This window comes from Maniola jurtina, chromosome 14 (assembly GCF_905333055.1).
Source record: "Maniola jurtina chromosome 14, ilManJurt1.1, whole genome shotgun sequence".
Classification (NCBI taxonomy): domain Eukaryota; kingdom Metazoa; phylum Arthropoda; class Insecta; order Lepidoptera; family Nymphalidae; genus Maniola; species Maniola jurtina.
This window is the reverse complement of record NC_060042.1, coordinates 12,231,455-12,253,022: the sequence shown is the minus strand read 5'-3', so window position 1 is coordinate 12,253,022 and position 21,568 is coordinate 12,231,455. Positions and strand designations below refer to the sequence as shown.

General features: G+C 36.3%; 3 protein-coding genes across 7 annotated transcripts in view; 2 read left to right on the top strand and 1 right to left on the bottom strand.

Moving 5' to 3' along the window:
• LOC123871820 (vacuolar protein sorting-associated protein 18 homolog) overlaps nt 1–6,548 on the bottom strand; it is a 30,362-nt gene extending 23,814 nt beyond the window's left edge. For 2 of the 3 annotated variants that reach the window (XM_045915801.1, XM_045915800.1), the window contains exons 1-5: nt 6,086–6,548; nt 3,892–4,223; nt 3,249–3,296; nt 2,026–2,337; nt 557–1,779 (exon numbers count right to left, since the gene is read on the bottom strand). In XM_045915801.1, the coding sequence (XP_045771757.1) occupies nt 557–1,779; nt 2,026–2,337; nt 3,249–3,296; nt 3,892–4,223; nt 6,086–6,344 (2,174 nt within the window). In that variant the 5' untranslated portion in view covers nt 6,345–6,548. The remainder of the gene's footprint in view (nt 1–556; nt 1,780–2,025; nt 2,338–3,248; nt 3,297–3,891; nt 4,224–6,085) is intronic. The other variant, XM_045915802.1, reaches the window with a different exon arrangement.
• A 657-nt stretch (nt 6,549–7,205) lies between these two features.
• On the top strand, nt 7,206–16,303 carry LOC123871839 (short-chain specific acyl-CoA dehydrogenase, mitochondrial-like). Of its 2 annotated transcripts, none has more exons than XM_045915837.1 (9): nt 7,206–7,622; nt 7,999–8,168; nt 9,077–9,335; nt 10,556–10,717; nt 11,049–11,115; nt 12,122–12,261; nt 12,658–12,749; nt 13,344–13,543; nt 14,328–16,303. In XM_045915837.1, the coding sequence occupies exons 1-9, from the start codon at nt 7,583–7,585 to the stop codon at nt 14,419–14,421; spliced, it is 1,224 nt and encodes a 407-aa protein (XP_045771793.1). In that variant the 5' UTR covers nt 7,206–7,582; the 3' UTR covers nt 14,422–16,303. The 2 variants fall into 2 exon arrangements, with proteins under 2 accessions (XP_045771793.1, XP_045771792.1); XM_045915836.1 differs by having other exon boundaries at nt 12,110–12,261.
• A 2,376-nt stretch (nt 16,304–18,679) lies between these two features.
• The window catches only part of LOC123871830 (leucine-rich repeat-containing G-protein coupled receptor 5-like), a 15,270-nt gene continuing 12,381 nt past the window's right edge, over nt 18,680–21,568 (top strand). For both annotated transcript variants that reach the window (XM_045915824.1, XM_045915823.1), the window contains exon 1: nt 18,680–19,408. In XM_045915824.1, coding sequence (XP_045771780.1) covers nt 19,119–19,408 — 290 coding nt within the window. In that variant the 5' untranslated portion in view covers nt 18,680–19,118. The remainder of the gene's footprint in view (nt 19,409–21,568) is intronic.

The window sequence follows — 21,568 nt, the reverse complement described above, 5'->3', positions numbered from 1 at the left end:
ATATATAAAAAAAAAGTAGCAGGGGTTGTTATTATATCGATGCCGAACCCGAAATTGTAATTAATTTTTTTTTGTCTGTTTGTCTGTGTGTTTGTGCACGCTAATATCAGAAACGGCTTATTGGATTTAGATACGGTTTTCACTAATATATTGTAGTAAGCTTCACTTAACATTTAGTGTTTATTTCATGTCAATCGGTTCATAAATAAAAAAGTTATGTCAATTTAAAGAATCACGGCGAACATTATGCTGCCCGAAAAGTCACTATTCCACGCGAAAGAAGTCGCGGGCACAGCTAGTTTTAAAGTAAATTGATAGGTCTAAATTTAATGCTATCCTTTTCTGCAGGAAACATTATAAAAGGGATAGCAATATATTTAAACCTGTGATGTTCGTTTAGTTTTGAGATTGTGGGCAAGAGAATTAGCCACAATGTGTGATGGAAGAATGGTAAAATCGATCTGGCAGGAACCTGATTGACATAATAACAATTTTTTATAGTTAAAACGGCAAGTAAAACATAAAAAGTATGGTATCAAACATAAAATAATCTCACCTCAACGCATAATGAACGTCGTAGTTAACCAGCACAATTTCCTGCCCCTGTCTCGTCAAATACTTCATCAACGCTCCCTGATCGTATTCCACATACAAAGTCAACAGATAATTATGTATCGCCTTATCCTTCACGTTAAAATTCTGGAGCATGAACTCCAAATACCTAATAATTTCCGAAATATGAACTTCATCGTTTTCACAGGACAAAAAGGCTGGTAAAAGTTTAGTAGGATTCAGTAAAGGGCCTTGAGCTATCAAAGCAGTGGCGGTCTGAGAAGGAATTTCTTCCATAAGCGTTGACGCGAACTGGTAGAACAATTCAGGTCTTTTCTTAGACTGAAGCATTTTCAGCGCTTCCATATACGACTTCTTGTATATATGCTGGGCTATCACGTTTTCATAATCTTCATTAATCATCGTTAGTTTAATAAGATTATCTTTGTCACCATGAGAAGACATCAAGTCGTAGATAACAGATTTTATATGCTGCATACATTTTACGACTTTCGGTTGCAGGAGAAAAACTTCGAAATCGCTTTGAATTTGATAGTACTCCTGCGATTCTGCCTTCCCCGTACGTCGTAACGACCCGAGTTGTGATAAATACAGTTCCGTCATCCAAATAACTATCATGGAAATTAGAGTTTTATCATCCTCTAAAGCCTCTAGTCTCTTTCCTAAATAGACTTTTAGAGCATTAACTTGATCGACTTCCAAAAATTTTAGGCATACCGTTTCAAAACTGCTTTGGGTCTCTGCATATATTTCTGCGCTTCTATCATAATCCCCTTTATTGAAGAGTAATTCTGCCTGTTTAACATTAATGATATCGATGAATGCAGGATTGTTTTGGCAATAAAGTTTTGCTAGATCAAACTGTTCTTTGTCGGAATAAATCCTCCATACATTTCGTTCCTCTCTTTTGACTTTGTATCTAAAAACTGCTTTATCTGTGACCGCCCATATTGTCTTTCTTATGGGATCTTGTACTATATTCTTTAACTTCCCGTGGACTTCTGAATATTTATCCTCGTAGACTAGTTCTTGGTTTAAAAGTGAAACAGCTTTGACTCTATCAGAGAACATGAGTAAAGCATGAAATTCGGTCAGTACAAATGACAGTGGTGTTGTTTCTTCACTTGAATCTTTATCGGATGGATAGTTTATGAGTTCGCTTTGGGTAAAGAGTGAATTTGAGTTTTGTTGTGATGTTGGATCTAGCTGTAAAGGGGATAACATTAATTTTGTTGGTTGGTTTGGTTGGTAAATAAATAATGTTTGTATTTTGGTTCGGTGCTTATGCTTTCGCGCATCGTTCATTCAATTGAGTTGAAAATTTGTACAGTTGTTGCCGACACTTACGTGAAGCTTTCTGACGTAGTACAATCGATGGAGTGATAGTCGTGCCGGGCACCAGTAATAAAGAAAATCAATTTTTGGAAAAGCCACATTTATCGTTAATCTTACCTGTCCATAAAATATGCCCGGTTCAGTCAACCACGCAAACGTCCTTGGAGTATTATTCTTATCAAAATAGAACTGTAACTTGGAATATTTCAATGTGGAAGGTATTTCCTGGAATCCAGTCTCCGGAGTAGTGAGATACGGATGAAATATAGACTGTAGGGAAGGTTTGTCGTCAGCCATCATAGCGTGGCCTATGAACTGGTAGAGCCTGGTGGGTGTGGTGACGAAGATGAAGAATTTACTAGTGTTTCCGACTCGGTGGAATTGTATGCCTGTGATAGGCGTGTTCATGCCTCTACCGATGTCGAATATCTAGAAAAAACAATTAGGTACAACTATAGGAAAGCCAGTAAAAATTCGCACCTAATTGTAAACCTTCTTCTCTTTTTAAGTCGATTAAAAATAATTTCAAAGTCTATGTTAATTGCAGTATAGTATTTTAATGGAAAAAATGTCTAATGCTAAAAATCAGTCAATCGCGAGCGTCGAAGATGTAGAACCATTCCTATTTTACTAATATTATAAATTAGAAAGTGTGACTGTTTGATGGTTTTGTCATCCCATCTTGTAGAGACGGATCAACAATTTTTACAAGGATAAAGTTAAAGACTTGGAGAGTGATAGTGATGGAGGCTACTTTTTATTCTTGAAAATCAAAGAGTTCAGGATTGTTAAGTTTCCAAACCCATGCAGACGAAGTTGCAGACATCATCTAGTATCAAATAAATTTCAAGAAGAAATATTAAAATTATCGATTTAAATATCGTTTATTGATCGGTTTAGTGATATCGTCAATCAACCACGATTGGCTGATCACTAGGCTTAGAGCACATGAACACTTTTAAACTCAATATTGCAATAACACAAATAAAAGGCACACTTGCTATGTTCTTGTTACCTAAAGGGTTGATTCCTCCTACATCAATGGCATTTTCCCACCAAGTCTTCCCCCAACAATTGATTTAAACCCTGTTCTATAGCATACTGATTTCTGACTTGGACAAGACAAGACTTTAACAAAAGAATAAGTTTTACAGTTTTTTGTACAGAAATTCTTATTAGTAAATACAAATAGTTTAAAAAGTCCCAAAAATAAGCTGCATTTCAAATAAACGTTTGGTAATTGGGATGATAACTAAAAAGTATAAATGAGACTGAAAAGTTGGTGACATGCTAAGGCAAAAAACAAATAAGGAAGCTAAAATTGAGAGCAATATTATTACCAAACCATCAATCTCCTTGCCTCCATAAATAGGAAGATAAGTAGGCAGCTTGAGGAAATAAAACAAAGATATATAAATACAAGAGTAACACAGACAGGACATAGACCATTAGTTCAATTCTACACTTTAATCAAATAAAAAATCGAAAAAAATCAATTTCCTATGAGATCAAGAAAACTCTAAACATGACCATCATGGTTATTATTTGATATATATTTGTATTATTATTTACTGTGTTCTTATTATGTCAGCAAATAAAAGCAATAAAGATTATGATTATGTTGAATACTACACCAAGGAACACAGCAAAAAGGTCGCATTTTCATGCCTTTGCTGAGAGTTGAGTTGGAGTCTGTGTAATTTGAAAAGACTTTTATACACACAAATTGAACACAACCCACTTTTAAAAGTACATTAATTATTTCAGTCATAAGTTTTACTTTCCAAAGACAGCCTATGCAAAGAAAGTATTTAAAAAACTCTGTAAAATACATGTAAAGGCCTTAATAGCTCAAGGAGCAGACAGAAATGGGAAAAGTAGCCAGTGCAAACCCCACCTGTTGCACTAGCTAGTGTCATACCTACTTCTAGCACAAGCTTTTAGCTTAGTTGGAGGGAGGAAAATAAAAAAATTCAAACACACCTGTCTCCAATATTGCTGGCTAGCTGTAAACATCTTATCACTCTCTGCTTCCAACTCAGTTTCAAGTATATGTCCTTGCGAAGTACCTAGCAGTATAGGACCTGTGGTTGTCAAAGACTTGTTCTCATAGTTCCACCCAACTTCTGTTACCTCATAGTTCTTAGACTTGGTTACTGGTTTAAGTTTGATGCTCTTACGATGCAGATAGACTAACTCAGGGCTACCCTCTTTGTTCCGAGCAGCAAAAGCCATGAGCAGATGGTAACCCAATGGGTCCAGGAATATGGCTGTGAGTTTTGAGTTTGGTTGCACGAATTTCGCATAATGGATTTCTAAAAAAAAGAATGGGTATTCATAATTACAAAAAATTTAAAAGGTTTTTTCTATTTAGTGTTTTAGTGTACAACTAGCTGTGCCCGCGACTTCGTTCGCGTGGAATAGCTCTCAGCGCGCTTTATATAGCCACGGACGCTCAGGCGCGAGGCGTGTAGTACGTACTCTGTACGTTAAAAATGTTCGCCGTGATTCTTTAAATTGACATAACTTTTTATTTATGAACCGATTGACATGAAATAAACACTAAATATTAAGTGAAACTCACTACAATATATTAGTGAAAACCGTATCTAAATCGAATAAGCCGTTTCTGATATTAGCGTGCACAAACACACAGACAAACAGACAAAAAAAAAATTAATTACAATTTCGGGTTCGGCATCGATATAATAACAACCCTTGCTACTTTTTTTATATATTTCCAGTGTACAGACCCACTTTTCTACAATTTTATTATATGTACTAGCTGATGCCCGCAGCTTCGCCCGCGTGGATTGGTCAGATCCCCTGCAGCATCAGGATTGAGGAGTTGGACTCCAAATTTTTTATGAAACAATGTCGCAAAGTTCCTCTATCGATTAAAAAACAAATGATGCAAACCGGTTCAGAAATCTCGGAGATTTCGGTGTACATAGGTTGAAAAACACAACTCCCTTTTTGAAAGTCGGTTAAAAAAGTAGCCTATGTTACTCCCTGGTCAATCCTCTACTTGTCTGTGAAAATCCCGTCAAAATCGGTTCAGCCGTTCCGAAGATTAGCCTTTTCAAACAGACAGACAGACAGACAGACAGACAAAAATTTAAAAAACGTGTGATTCAGTTATAGTATCGTTCAAATAACCATATGACCTTTATATGCGGTAGTTATTTCAAAATTACAGACAGACACTCCAATTTTATTTATTAGTATAGATTTATAATTGTCCAGAAGAAAGGTAGAAATGAAGATACAAGTTAATATTATACTCTTCAACTTAAAACTAAAAGATTTTAAAAAGTGTATACCTTAAAATCCTTAATTTATAAGATCTGCCATCTTTAGCAATGAAGGAAAGATCAGAGTGAGAAAAAACATCGTTACAATTAAATAATTTATCAAGAAATTAACACTCTAACAATAATCATTTTATAGATTACAATTATTTGAATAATAATCAAACTTTACTCATTAATTTTAAAAGCCAATTTAGTGACTGACTCTTATCAACAGTTTTGAATAAAAAATAATAATCAATCAATCTGTGCCTACTAAATCCAAAAACACCTAGTGAATAAATTATTATTTTCATACTACTTAATTAAGTTTAATGTGCCCAAAACAAGTAGTCCAATCAGAAAGTGCAATGTGGCAGTTTTCACAGGTCATAGACTAAGGATCAAATACATAGTCGGCTGACATCCATATTTTCTACAAAGTGCAATCCTGTGTCTTCGTTTCTGTAAATCTCAACTTGACTAGACTTGCAAATTACTGTACTACTACATAATACTTTTATGAGGCAGAATTTTAGTATTTACATTGTGTATCATTCATTTTATTTTGTTGACGTGACATGAAAACTTTGCCTACATTCTTGCCTTTTGGATAAAGTATTAGAGTCCGTTTTAGGATCGATAAAATTCAATTAAAATAAATATTATACTTTGAGAAAACATATTTTTATTAGAAGACATGTTAGAGTAACATTCCAAATTTAAATAGAATTAGAATAAAATAGACGGCCAGTGTGAGACATAAATTAATACAAAAACTTCTTTAACATAAAGGACCTTATATTATGCCTGCATAAATGAGATCCCATCATGATACACTGTTTGTTAAAGTTACGCCAAAAATTAGTTTTAAATAAATGTGTTACCTTCATGTTGATCAGGCATCTTCAAATCAAGCCTGAACAGCTTTCCGTTAGCCATAGCCAGGACCAAGAAGTCACTAGACACCGCTACATGGGTGATCAGGTCAGATGGGTTAAAATTCATCTTTTGTTTAGAAAACATTGGTGTATTATCTTCCAACTGCATATTGATGTAGCCCGACGACGTCATCTGTTCAGACACTGGCACTGAGCGCTGGGAAATCTGAGACGCCTGCTCGTATTGATCAAAAATCGAAGTCATTTTGAGTTGATACCACTTTAACACATAAAATGGATTTTAAGTTAAAAAATCGTTTTGTATCTTATAATAATATCAATCATAGATGAAGTCACATTCGCTATAAGTTTTCTATAGGAAATTTAACGGCAATATACTATAGGTAAACTCTATAGAAAATTAGAAAATCTGAAAATTGTTTGAGGAAATCACTTTTTTTTTTTTAACTTTGACTTTGACACTTGACTAACTCTTTTTTTTTTACTCTCTCGTCTGGCTTTACAAAGATAAGCCAATGTCAAGTTTGTAGCTATTTGTAACAAGTTAGGGAAACTATATACAAGTATGGAGTATGGACCCCGTCTGTGCTGACTGCCGGCGCCCGCCGACACACACACGGCACCCCCTTAGAGCGCTTTCCAGTCAGTTTTAACAAAAAAAATACTCCAAAAAGGCAGAGCACGCCCGCCAGCTAACACCAACACAGACGAAGTCCCTGACTAATTCTATAACGTCGTGTCACATTTTCTTTTCATAATAGCTTGAAGTTCAGAAAGTGATTTCTGAACTTTACAAAAAAATAGTTTTTTTTTTAAACAAATTTGTTTTTTATCTTTTCTTCTAAATTATAAAACAATCACGTCATGCGCTGCCAGGCGTCTGGGGTTTCGTCGCCGGGATTAGAAAATGAGCTATAAAAACCTCAACGTCTATATAGGAACACCTACGTTAATTTTACAACGCAAAACTTTTGTTATTGTATCCGCTATAACAATATTGACCGTGAACAATGTTACCCGTTTCTACTTAAAAATGAAACTGTTTACTGTACCTACTTCGTGAGTCGTGACAATTGACATTGACAAAGTCGGTTTGTAATGGTTTGTAAGCATTTTGTAACGTAACCATTGTAACTTTTTTGTTGACATTAAATTTTTTGAAAATTTAAAAGAAATTGGATAATTTCAAACTAACTGGTAGGCGGAATAGTGCTCTTCACTGAAGTATTTATGGAACCTTGAGTTTTGTAACGTTTTAAGTTGAAAAACCGGTTAAAATTACGTGATTCATGCGTGAGCTTTTGGTTGTGTTCCTATAGTTACTTACAGTGTTGACAAAATATCCGAAATTCAAATGAGCGCTTGACCTTGTGCATTATCATTAAATGATTATTTATCATTCCCCGCACTCCATGTAACGCTACATCGACCGCGTCACACAGCGATAAAAGTTGAATAAAATTTATAGTCTACGTTCCCAAAATGGTTGCGGGCGCTCTCTTGAAATCAACAAAATCGAGCTGTAAGTATATTTTAAATTGCTGTAATTTAATTTTGTTTCTTACGAAAACTGTTAACAAATAACAAGACTCAAAATTTTATGAAGAAATTTACATGTTCCGAGGTTCCAATGAGAATTAGTTTTGACATAAAAAAATCTTACAACTATTGAACCAAAATTATGCCATTTTATTGAGAGTTCTCTTGAGTTTTTAATGATTTTCTTCTGCAATTTTTAGTAGGTAATTTGTTCAGTTTTATTTGTGGTGTTATTTAACCAAAAACGCTTACAATGCTCTGCAAACTTGTTTCAGTTTTCTTTGATGGTCGAAATAAAATATTTTTAATACAATGTATGCCAAGCATTAGCTGTTTTCTTATTCATTTTATGTTTTCAGTATGCTTGCTACAATGTATGAAAGCTGTGGTATCCCAGAGTCGGAGCTTCACCAGCCAGCTGAATGCAGAACAGCTGGCTATTCAGGAGTTGGCTAGGAATTACACCAATGAGCATCTTAAGCCAAATGCCTCTAAACTAGACTTACAAGGCCTTTTCCCTTTTGAAGAGGTAATACATCAAATCTAATTGGTGTTAAGTTTAAACTTAACTATTTTCACAAACATCAACCAGTTTATTTTCCATTAAGTTTGAGAGACATGAATACGCAAACTCGATAATATGAGAATATTTGGATAAATGATTTGTTTTTATGTGACATTCATTAAATAAATTACTGCAGCTATGGTTAAGCCTCCAGCTATTATGTGAATCGGACACTAAACTTAGGTTTTAGGACTTTGGCTAAACCCCTCTAATTCCTGAGAGGAATTGCTCAGTAGTAAACGCAATAGGTTCATGATGATATAGGTATTATTAAGAATATTTATATCAGTCAAATATTGTTACATTTAAAAAAGGTACATTTAAATTATCTAAGGCATTTTTATCTCGTCTGTAAATGAACACAATAATACTTGAGTGCTTTCCAAATATGATAAGTTGTAAAACTTCTGATAAGCATTGTTGGTTTATGTGAGCTAACCTTAAGTATCCTTATCCTAATCACTAATAATATTAAGGCAAAAGTTTGTTTGGTTGTATGTGTGTTTATGTTGGTTACTGTTTCATCCAAATACTACTGGACGGATTTGGCTGATATTTGGTATGAAAATAGATTATACCCTAGATTAACACATTATAGACTACTTTTTATCTCTGGAGAGTTTTTTTTTTCTTCACACCACAATGATGACCAATTTGGAATAGAGATAGCTTATACTCTGAATTAACATATATAAAATACTTTTTATCCTGGAAAATCAAAGAGTTTTCAAATCATATATATAGCAATAACTCAATAGTTATTGCAGTTAATTGCTTTTTATAAATAGAATGGTATATTATTGTGTGACATACACAATATTATGTATATTTAACAGGAGTTAAGTGTTATTTTTCCCTTATTTGAATTTTAGATAAAGCAACTGACGAACCTTGGTCTCATGGGTGCTTGCGTCGACCAAGAGTATGGCGGCCTTGGCCTCGATTACTTATCACTAGCCGTTGCAGTAGAGGAGATTTCCAGAGGCTGTGCCAGTACTGGGATGGTGGTGTCAATACACAACTTCCTGTATGCTAACCTGGTTAATGAGAGAGGAACGCCAGAGCAGAAGGAAAGGTTCCTGTCCGATTTCACTAAAGGAGCTGTTGGGTGCTTTGCCTTGAGTGAACCAGGCTAGTATTTTGTTCAGCATCATTATAAATTAAAATCCCCCACAGTGCTGAGTTTCTGTTTGGTGAGGAGCTATTCTGAGAAATATGGATTTTCATACAGTTTTCACTTTACAGTTACCAATTATTAGATAGGGGATTATCTTGAAAGGCTATAATTTTTGCTTTGCAATGAAAACATGTTTGTAATTGGTTGGTGACTCAAAATTATTAACGCCTACTGAGTTTTTTGTATGTATCATATTTTGTTGGGGATTATTAACAGAGAGAGACTAACTTCTCTCCGTGGAAAGTAACATATGTTTTGTCTATTTTGATGACCACCTAAATTATATCTTAAAGGTAGAATGTAATGGATTCTAAAATGAATAAAATAGTGAGCATTCACATATCTAACGTTTATTACTTATTGTTGACTGTTGGCTGTGTTGCATAAGATTAAGAGAATATTATTACAGATACTTATACATTGTTAGAATTCATAATGACCTTTTGTTGGTCATTGTTATCTAACTCGTTAAACAAAACTAGTATTCATATTACTGATACATATATATACTATGTACTAATGTATCTAATTTTTTTGTTGAACTTATGTTCGTCTGATACATTTCTTACTTAACTTTTTCAACTTACTGAAAAGATAAATAATACTAGATGTGACCTGTTAGTTAAACTATACAAGTATGGACCCCGTCTGTGCCGGCGCTCGCCGACATACGCACGTCACCCCCTTAGAGTGCTTTCCAGTCAGTTTTAACAAAAAAAAACACTCCAAAAAGGCAGAGCACGCCTGCCAGCTAGCACCAACACAGACGAAGTCCAACGCGGGGTTTGTGCAGTGCCCAAACAAGTCGGCAAGACTAAGAGCTCGTTCACACAGGCTGCGTAAGACGTAGCGTAAGTGTAGACGTAGCGCGTACCATTACGTTCTAATGTATGGAACTGTATGAAACATGGCATACGCTTGCGTGACGTAAACGTTCGCGTAATGCGTGCAGTTATGTCTACGGATTCACGCGCGTCACTACGCACGTGTCACGTGTACGTGCTGCATACGCAATTGGTGTGAATCGGCCTTTAAGGGTCCTGAGAACCTATATAAGTACCTATATACCTATATTGATTAAAAAAACGAATCGCATATTTTCCGACCTCGAACCAACGAACCATATGGCTGTTTATAAGTTTACGAGTTATTTAAGATTTAATTTCTTCTGTAGATGCGGGTAGTGACGTAGCGAACATCAAAACTACCGCTCGACAGGACGGCGACTTCTGGATACTCAACGGCAAGAAGAGCTGGGTGACGTCGGCAGTGGAGGGCGCTGCCACCGTCGTCTTTGCCACCTTTGATCCTGAACTGAGACACAAAGGACTTGCTTGTGAGTATTATTTGCTTGTCAGTCAATATTATTTCTAATTGCTTCTCAACATCCATAATAAATGAATTTCTATTAACAAAATTATCGCTAATCTAGAAAGATATTTCACAGTTATACATGATATAAACTAAGTTGCTTCTCAACATCCATAATAAATGAATTTCTTTAACCAAAATCATCACTAATCTAGAAAGATATTTCACAGTTATACATGATATAAACTAAGCACCACTTTGCAGTGCATTGCTTATTTATCCAATACCGAAAATAATTTATTGTTATGAGATTAGTATTTAGTACCTAATAAAATGTTCTTGGTGTTCTGTTGTAGGTTTCCTCGTTCCTTTGGACGCTGAAGGTGTATTCAGAGGAAAGAAAGAGCCTTTGATGGGTGTGAGGTGAGTTTTGCAATAGCATTATTACACCTTTGTTATTTGATTTCTATTCTACTTACCTAACATTTTCCAATGAAAAATCGAAAAAACATTTTAAGTATTCGACAGGTTTTGCAATACAAAAAATAATTAACTACGTAAACTTAACTAACAATTTTTTTCTCGATTACAACCAAAGAGATTATAAGACTCCAGACCGGCAGAACTCATACATTCGTATTCTAGAAAGTGAAAACAAATTCCTGCGCTTGCGTGTTTGACACGTAAGTGCAGAGCGGTACAGAATATATAGATACTGGCTCGGTGCTTACACCCTCGAAGGTGTCGACGACACTTTCGAGCATGCTTTAAAATATGGCTGCCCATTATTATCTTATCTTGGTTGTCAAACTTGGATTTGGGGGTATAGAGGAACTAATAATTTTAGGCTTATTTTGTGGTTTAACCACATGTTATAATGTAATTTTCTTTTCACGCGCAACCACACACAAAACACGCACACGCACGCACTCACACTCATTCACACACACACACTCACACACACACACACACACACACACACACACACACACACACACGCACACGCACGCACGCACAAACACACACACACACACCATACACACTACACAGCTCTTAGTATACTAATTATAAATATCTTTAAATATTGTATATTACTTATACTACTTACTATATAATATATTACTTACGTGATTTAAATTTAAATTAAATTATTATGAGTGGTTACAGAAACTGAACTGAAACAGAGTTTTCACCTGATCAGGAGGCAGGGCCTCACACTAATGTTTGTAAACACTGTTTTTGTAAAGATAATACAGATTAAAAAAAAATATAACGTATACGTACCACGATTAATATGGTAATTTTGAAGCGATCGAAATTCGCAAACACCAGAATTTCAATCGTGAGAATGGTAAGTGGCAATTCCTCTATACCCCCTATCCCTCCGCCAAAGGGGGCAAATAAAACAGAATTAAAGCGCCGTCCTCAGGGCCGCTACCGCCTGCGACCTCACGCTGGAACACGTGCGTCTGCCAAACAGCTGCCTTCTGGGACACTCGGGCGAGGGGTTCAAGATTGCTATGGCGCAACTCGACCAGGGCCGGATTGGCATCGCGGCTCATGCTGTTGGTAAGTCTTCCTTGTCATCCTATTCCAGTTCTTCCATCCATTGCAGGAAGCCCCGCTTTGTATACGTACTTGATCTATTGACGATGTATTTCTGTGTGTATGGTAATTTTAGATTTTGAGAAAGTTGGACCCCATTGTAGGGATTTTAATACTCTACTGTATTGTGCCGCTTGAGAGGTGTACCGAGTCGGTATCCCGCCTCTGACAACACTGTGTCGGTACTACTGATATAGCGTTTGAGATGCGGGTTGGCTATTCTAGGACCTTGAGATCTGGGATCTCAAAGTCAGCTTTTATCAGATCTCCGAGCTATGTGCCTGAGCTACTTCAGCTTCATAACTTTTCATGGGGTGTGTTCTGTCTCGAAGCCATAAAGACCAATTTTGATTGAAACAGGTATTGCACAAGCAGCATTGGACACAGCTATCAGTTATGCCAAAGAGAGACATGCTTTCGGAAAAAATCTTACAAGGCTGCCATCTGTAAAGGTAAGAACTTCAGACTCACTCAAAAAGCGAAAATAAATCGTAACTATACTTAATTTATTTTTACTTGTATAAATAAGTTGCAGACAAAGTAAGTAACTACTGTACCATCCATATTGAACATTGTACCATACAGATTTAACAGATTAGTGGATTATAGCGGTATTATATACTTCTGCAAATTAACGCTTGCTTCTATCTGATATTTTTTAGATTATCAACATTTTTAATATTGCAAATTTTTAATTTTTAATTTTATGTATGTCCATGGTTGTAAATCAAGAAAATGAATATGTGTAGAATATGTAGTGCGTATTATTATAATATGGTTGTGGCGCCATTTTTTGCTATCCTAGTAAAATATAAATAGTTAAAGTCAATTCAAAGTCAAAATTTATTCAAAATGGGTACTATTGTACACTTTGATTATCAGTTTTTGGATTTGTAAGATGATAATTACGTAAACTTAAAACAGAAGCTGCAAAGGTTCCAAATGCGGCCCAGGTTTGAGAAGAGCCTACAACAGACTCAGTTTAATTAAATTACTAGTTAAACTAGAGAAATAAGTGAAGTTAAACATGCCAATTTGTTTTATAGGATAGATTAACAGACATGTGCATTATGGTGGAGACGGCTCGGCTGCTAACATACAGAGCGGCGACGGACGTTAGTACTAAGAACAGTTCCATGGCCAAGTATGTGGCCGGCAGAAACGCAGCCGCCGTCGCTGACCACTGTGTGCAGATCCTGGGCGGCAGGGGGCTGTCCACCAAGTTCAACGCCGAGAGACACTTCAGGTAAGCATAGAAAAGTTCCATGGCCAAATAGGGTGGGATTGAACGCAGCTGCCATTGCCTACCACTGTGTGCAAATTCTAGATGGCAGGGGACTGTAGAGACACTTCAGATAAGCATAGAACAGTTCCATCGCCAAATATGTGGCGGGTTAGAACGTGGCTGCCGTGGCGGATCACTACGTACAGATCATGAGCGGCAGGGGACTGTTCAGCAAGGGCAATGCTGGGAGATACTTTAGGTAAGCATAGATCAATTCCATGGCCAAATATTTAGTGAGCAGAAAAGCGGCCACCTTGGCTGACGACTGCGTGCAAATACTAGGCGGCAAGGATCTGTCCACCAAGATCAAGTCAAGCTTTAGTTAAGCACAGAACATTTACATGGATGTGGCGCGCACAAACCCGGCTGCCGTCGCCGGCTACTGCGTGCAAATCTTAGGCGGCAGGGATTGTCCACCAAGTTCAACGCTAAGAGACTTCAGGTGAGTGGGGGTTAGTGAAAAATATACCTTGTAGGTTAATATAGATTTTTTTTTTTTTTTTTAAATAAAGAATATTAGCCATGTTAAATGACTAATATTCCCCTTTCCTCTCCAACTAAGCGTCAGACTTATGCTAGGAGTAGGTACGACAATAGTGCAACGGGCGGGGTTTGAACCGTCGACCTTTCGGTTTTCAGTCCACTCCTTTACCGGTTGAGCTATTGAGGCTCTAAAGTAGTATTAGTAAGCAGAAGTGGTAGTGCACAGATCTGCTCAATAATTCTTATTTTCTCTCGCCACCAGAGACGCCCGCGGCACGCAAATATATGGCGGAGTGACGGACATTCAGAAGCGTCTGGTCGGACACTTCCTGCTCAAAGAACACAACGCGCTCTGAGGGCCAACCAGACAACTAAGCTAAGTCGCTCAATTCTAATCATTTGATTAAAAAACACTCAGCCTCATGTACAGTGATCATAAAACGAAATCCAATCTGAAGCTGCAAAATGGCGGTCTACGCAGATCAAAGCCAAAGTCAAATAATTTCGTCAAAGTAGGTACTATTATACACTGTTTGATTGTCAATTGTTGGATTTGTACAGAGTAGTGAGCAGAAACACAGCCGCCTTGTCTGATTACTGTGTGCAAATTATCCACCACCAGGGAACACCAGGGAACTGTCCACCAAAGTCATTGATTAAGGATTTATTTATTTCCTTAAACATTGTTATGTTGTGATTAGTTAGGTCTAATAATAAATTGCTTAATATTTATGGCATTTATTATTTGTTTAGGAACCAGCACTCTCCCACTTATCGATTTGACACAAGCTGGCTCATAGCTGTTTTTGTACACTCGTGTTCAGATTGGACTATTTGGTTTGAGATCACTGTACATAAGTTTTGAGTAAAATAATGTACGCTCAACGAAAGCGATAGTAAAAGTAAATTTGATCAGAGCGCACCAGTCAAGTCCGGTTCGGTTCAGTCTAGTCCGATCCAATCCAGTCTGGTCCAGTCCAGTCTGATTGAATACTGTCCAGTCCACAAATCAGTCAACGAGAAGTCAAGTAAAATGAGAAGTTCCTATCTCATTTGTGTCTCGGGGAAGTTCCCATATGGTTAGGTTGTTTCTCTCATTTCGCTTCCCGGCGACCCACGAAACCCAAAGGTCTTAAAGAAGCTTCTACTCAAAAATAACTTGTGGAATCTATGAGATTACCTACCTGGTGCGCAAAATTAACGAATTGATATGCAATTGTACTTGTAGACTGAATAGATAGTCGCTTAAATTATTTCCTATTTCATGTATACTTCGTGATTGTCGACAATAAAATAGTAATTCGCTGACACATATTAAATTTTTTTTTTTACGAACTACTAGATGGCGCTGATGTTCTAAAGGGTTATTTATCTCAAGTGGGTCAAGCCTAAAGGCTCGAACACCTAAATAATACTATTTTTATTGCAAAAACTTACAAATATTATTATTTTGATTTAAGAAACGGGCACGATTACATTTTGTTGATTATTTTGTAAGTGAACGTGAAATTTTATTATAAGCAGTTTTTTTTTTAATTTTGATGAAATATTCAAAGGCTGAGAAGCATTTAAAGTGTACACAATTTTAGGCTGAGATTTAGAGCGTACTTTGACTTTATCGATTCTTATGTTGAAATCTATAGAGTGCACTTTAACATTGGTTAGACTTAAGTTTCAGTTAAAACGAAATAGATTTATGCCAGCGGTATAGCGCTGTCTCGTTTTAACAGTGTCTTAAGTCTGTCTATAGATTTCAACATCGTACTTTGACTTAGCTTAGACTTGTTAGAAGAGACAGATTTATATGAGAGATATCTTTGTCTCGTTTTCTCTATGTCTTGTCTGAACACAGTCACAGTACTAAATCTGAGTTAAAACGAGACAGATCTATGCATCGAATATCTGTCTCGTTTTAAATTTAAATAAATTCAGCAAAATCAAAGCGTGCTCTGTAGATCAGAATATATAGGTAAATGGGCATTCCACTGTAAAAATAATTAACGATTTTATGCGCATAATAAATTGACTTTAGAACATATCTTTTGCAAAGAATAGCTTTATATTTTTTGATTGATGTCTTTCTATAATAAAATATTGTCATCATTATCATAATATTATCATCTTTTTAAGAAACCGAACTGCACTACAAAGTTATATTATAAGTACATGTTGATACTATTTCTTATACATTCTTAACATTAAGAGCGATTACGCACTCATCTGACCCGAGTCCGTGAATTCAAAATTCAAATTCAAATTATTTTTATTCAACTAAACTTTTACAAGTGTTTTTGAATCGTCAAAATAATCTCCCACTGTTTCGGAATGCTGTTCCTACCGAGAAGAAAATAATATCTCCCCGTCATCCGTGACATATCTCGGATGTGCCTCGGATTCACTCGGATTCGAATCGGACGTATGACGCACATATTATTATGTCAAAGATGTCCACTGAATAGCATGGATTCCTTTGAATCAGAGATCGGATTAGTGCGTAAGCAACATCCGAGTTCGGCCCGAGTTTTTTATATCCGTATTTTCACGGACTCGGATCGGATGAGTGTGTAATCACTCTAAAGGGGTAAAGTAAAAAGTATTAAATAACTAAGAATAATGTACAGTCTGTCTGTCTGTCTTTACATTGAAAGGAGTGGAGACAGGCACCCTATACGGTCGAAAATAGCATTTTAAAGAAATGCTAGTAAGCGATTAGTGTTTAATGAATATTATGTAAGTAAAGGTGATGTAATAAGAACAATATTATGTATGTTACTTGTACTTAAATGCGAAATAATAGCTATATTTATATGTGATGTTACTTCTTTTTGGAATATAATATTTTTGTATAGACTTTTCTCTTTTATTTGTTTTAGCTATTTTAGTATCAAGAAGTGGAACTCTGTCGATCTATCGCCGACTTGAGATATAATGAATACATATTTTTTTATATCAAGAAACCATGAATATTTACCAAATATTTTTAGATAACACGGGACTTTTGAAAGATCTGGAAAGTGGGGCTACCCCGGAAAATCTAATTATATGTATATTATAAAATTTTAAGTAAGTAATTTTAAAAACCTAAAACCACGCGGAGGAAGTCGCAGGCATCAGCTATTTTGCAATATGGGTAGTGATGTTGGATATTAAAAAATATAAATTACATAGGTAGGTAAATAAACTAGGTTACCTTCAGTAAAATAGTGTGGGGAAGTCCTCAAATTGAAGAATAAATATTATTTTTTAACTCCCGACCCAAAAAGAGGGGTGTTATAAGTTTGACGTGTGTATCTGTGTATCTGTGTGTCTGTGTATCTGTGTATCTGTCTGTGGCATCGTAGCGCCTAAACGAATGAACCGATTTTAATTTAGTTTTTTTTGTTTGAAAGGTGGCTTGATCGAGAGTGTTCTTAGCTATAATCTAAAAAAATTGGTTCAGCCGTTTAAGAGTTATCAGCTCTTTTCTAGTTACTGTAACCTTCACTTGTCGGGGGTGTTATAAATTTTTAATTTACACTTGTAAACTATGATTAAGTGATTTTTAATAACAAAACCTATTAAATATTACACGTAATAACCAAATAGCAAAAGGCGCGCGGCGGTTTCGTATGTCATCTCGAAATCGCTGCGATACTGTGGTCAATGTACCGCTCAGGTTACAGCAAGGTTGGGCTAATAGCCATCACTTAGTCATAGTTTAGCTATCATACAGTTCAGTAGCATATATCGTGGACGACTGCATGCCACCCGCCGTGATAGATTTGATATTTCTTTTATTCGATAAAAAGGTAGTCTTTGTCCTAATTCCTAACACAAACAAATCAAGCGGAAAAACCCGCGCGAAATATTTTTCGGCGTTTTGTCCGCGCAGATAGATACAGAATAAGAGCAATAATGCTCCCCCAACATAATGTTATGTCTGTAGAATATGTCGCATTGTGGTGAAAAAGCCGGGCGATTCAGAACACTCGATTCGGAAAGTTATCGAACGATAACTGTATTTTCAGTTGAAAAATACATCTTATCGTACGATAACTTACCGAATCGAGTGTTCTGAATCGCCCGGCTGAACAGGATTCCGCCAAATTTTTCCCTTAGCCCTAAATAGAAGCACGTTAATATCGAAAAATATACAAGTTTTTATACATCCAATCCATCCCTTTATCGTTTTCAAGACAACATCGTACTAGAACACAAATCAGTTGGGGGTAGAGTGGCAACTATAGCCAGCCTACAACCAGATGGTTAAATTCGTAAAATTAAACTAAACAAACCCAGCCGGAATCGAACCTGAAGCTTTATAAGGCTGAATCCAAATTCTATAACCTACATTTGTAGCGCAAACCACTGCTCTAGTGAGATGAGATTAATGTTGAAATCTATAGAGCGCACTTTGACTTTGCTCAGACTTAAGTTTCAGTTAAAACGAGACAGATCTATGCCAGCAGTATAACGCTGTCTCGTTTTAACAGTCATTTTTTAACGCTCTATAGATCTTCGCCTAAGACTACCGAACGCCGGCTATAGGGGCCACAGAACGGCGCCCGTCGTACCTACTCTTTGCGTTGTACTCGTATGATCGTTTCTGAACTGTACGCGATAGCGTAACTGTGAAGTAGCTTAGAACAGCTCTACCCACGGCAACAACACGCGTTGCATGTTATTCGCAATTTTAGTTCACGATTCTTGATTTTGATTTGAAAAATGTTTATTATTACTATCGGTGGTTATTTCAATTCAGTAACCGACAATTTTACTAACATTGTAACTTTGTTTTGAGTTCGTCCATGTTCCTTCACGTTTTAGAATAAACATTAATCTAAGTGACTTTGTAATGTAGTTATTAAAGTGATTTCATACAATGCTAGAGCCAAGCCCGTGCTCTAATCCCTATTTATCTATTTAGTCTACGTCACATTCAGCAATGTACACACGCATCACCAATCCCGCGATAACGATGCGATAAAAAGAATCTTATCATTATCACTCCACCTCGATAAGGCTGAACGGGTAGTTGTCAGTGCCGATATAAATAAAAAAAAAAAAAAACAAAATGCGCGCCTTAAAGTTTTTGACGTTATTTTTTTTAATTTACAACCCTGTTAAGGCACAGGATAATGATGACACAGAAGAAGTGCACAGATCAATTATAGTGTGTTCATATTGTACGTGCAGTGAAATACCAGATGTGGATGGGACTCATTTAGTGCTAAATATTCAGTGCTCGGAGTTGGATAGAACAGAAAATCTAGCGGACTTGGACAAAATCGAGTGGCCTGAGAATCCTAATGGACTGAAAATCGCTGCGGCTTTCGAAGGGTTGGGACTCACCACTTTAGGCAAGTAAGTAAACAAACCTATTAAGTTATCTAGATTATAATAGTCTATTCACATTATTTCAGTCTATCAATCTAATCGGGTGTATTGTGTGTATTCCGACATCACCGATATGAGTGTCCGACATCAATGGAAAATCCAGTAACTAAAAAGAAAAGTTAAAAAGTGGCTAATCCCAAAAGTTTAGTATGCTACGTTGACCGAAAGTAAAAATCTTGATTCCACATAAAATATTTTTTAAAAGGTAAAAACATCAGTTTGTTCAAATACTCAATTTTTTTAGGCGATAACTCAAAAACTACTTTTTGTGACTGGAATTATATGAACCGGCCATAAGACTTGCTGGCTCAGCATTTTACGTGATAGACTTCTTTGAAAGGTCAGGTTCGAATCATAACCGTTGTACCTATTCCTTTTTTTCCAAGTTTCACGTTTAGTTGGAAAGGGATATTAGTCATCTAAGTAGATAACATTACTATACTGTGAAGCGAACGAAAAGTTGAATCATTTTGCTGCCTTTAAGTCATTTAAATAAAAATATGGTATAACCGGTTCCTGATAAGTAGGTAGGTACTTTGATCCTACCTACGTAAATAATAGGTCAATATTTAGAATGTTAAAATAAGGGGACAAAAAATCTGAGTTTAATATAAGTACCTACGATGAAACTTACGAGTAATAAATATTTGAATAAAGCTAAAAATTACAGGGAATCGTCGATTAGGGATGATTTATGCTAAGAAATGTATGACGTCATATCAGACCGTACCATTCGAGTCTTCCGAGCCTCGTCCGTGTTACGTTTCTTCATACGAAATTGCAATCCGTGGTAATCGGCCCCTCGAACGTGGTACGGCTCGGGCCTGAGCATATACCTAAATAATATTTTAATCGGGAAAAGAATTTCGATAGCTGATTCGACTCTACAACTCTTTGACCTAAAGAGTCTAAAATCTAAAGATATACTATATTAAGCCTTCGATAGTTTACGTCTTTTAGTAATCAATGGAAATATCTGTTTGTTTGATAAACTCTGAAACTACTGAACCGATTTTACTAATACTTTCACCATTAGCAACTTACTTTATCCAGAAGTAACAATAATATCCTATCTTTCATCCGAACGAAACCAAACGAATTCAATTATTCAATCAGCCTGTTTGCGTCCACTGTTGGACATAGGCCTTTCCAAGAGCGCGCCACCACACACGATCCTCCGCCTTTCTCATCCATCCACTTCCAAGAATTACCTAGTTAGTATTTTATGCAGTAGTTGTCCAGATTTTCAACTATCCGTATGACCTTTGCCTACGACAATAACTACAAAGTTAAAGAAATACATTATTTCACAATCCTTAAGCCTGCCTACGCAATTTCAATTGGAGGTTATGGCTGTGTAGGTCGGAGCTACCTTGATTGTCTGTAACTGCTTATCTGGGGGCAAATAAATCTCACTTAAAAACATCTAAGTAAATACTAAATTGGTCTTCGTTTGTTTGCTATAAATTAATCTAGCCCTTTACCAAATTCTTTTTAACCCCCGACCCACAAAGAGGGGTGTTATAAGTTTGACGTGTGTATCTGTGTATCTGTCTGGCATCGTAGCTCCTAAACTAATAAACCGATTTTAATTTAGTTTTTTTTTGTTTGAACGGTGGCTTGATCGAGAGTTCTTAGTTATAATCCAAGAAAATCGGTTCAGCCGTTTGAAAGTTACCTATCAGCTCTTTTTTAGTTACTGTAACCTTCACTTGTTGGAGGTGTTATAAATTTTTAATTTACACTTGTTCGTAATGTGTTATCATCATCATGATCAACTCATCGCCGGTTCACTACCGAGCACGGGTCTCTTCTCACATTGGGAAGGGCTTAGGTCACAGTCTGCCACGGTGGCCCAGTGCGGATTGGCAAACTTCACACACCTTTGAGAACATTATGGAGAACTCTCAGGCGTGCAGGTACCTATGCATACTTATCCTTGCAATGTTTTCCTTCAACATTAAAACGTAAGCAAGCTACTTTTTATATGTAGGCTTATAAGAAAAGACGAGTCCGTTTGTCGGTAGTGACTCTACTAATGATTTGGAATGCCTTTCTTGCGATGACTCCAAAATACTAGAAAATAGATTATTATTTATTACTATGTTAAAGTATGTATCTATATCT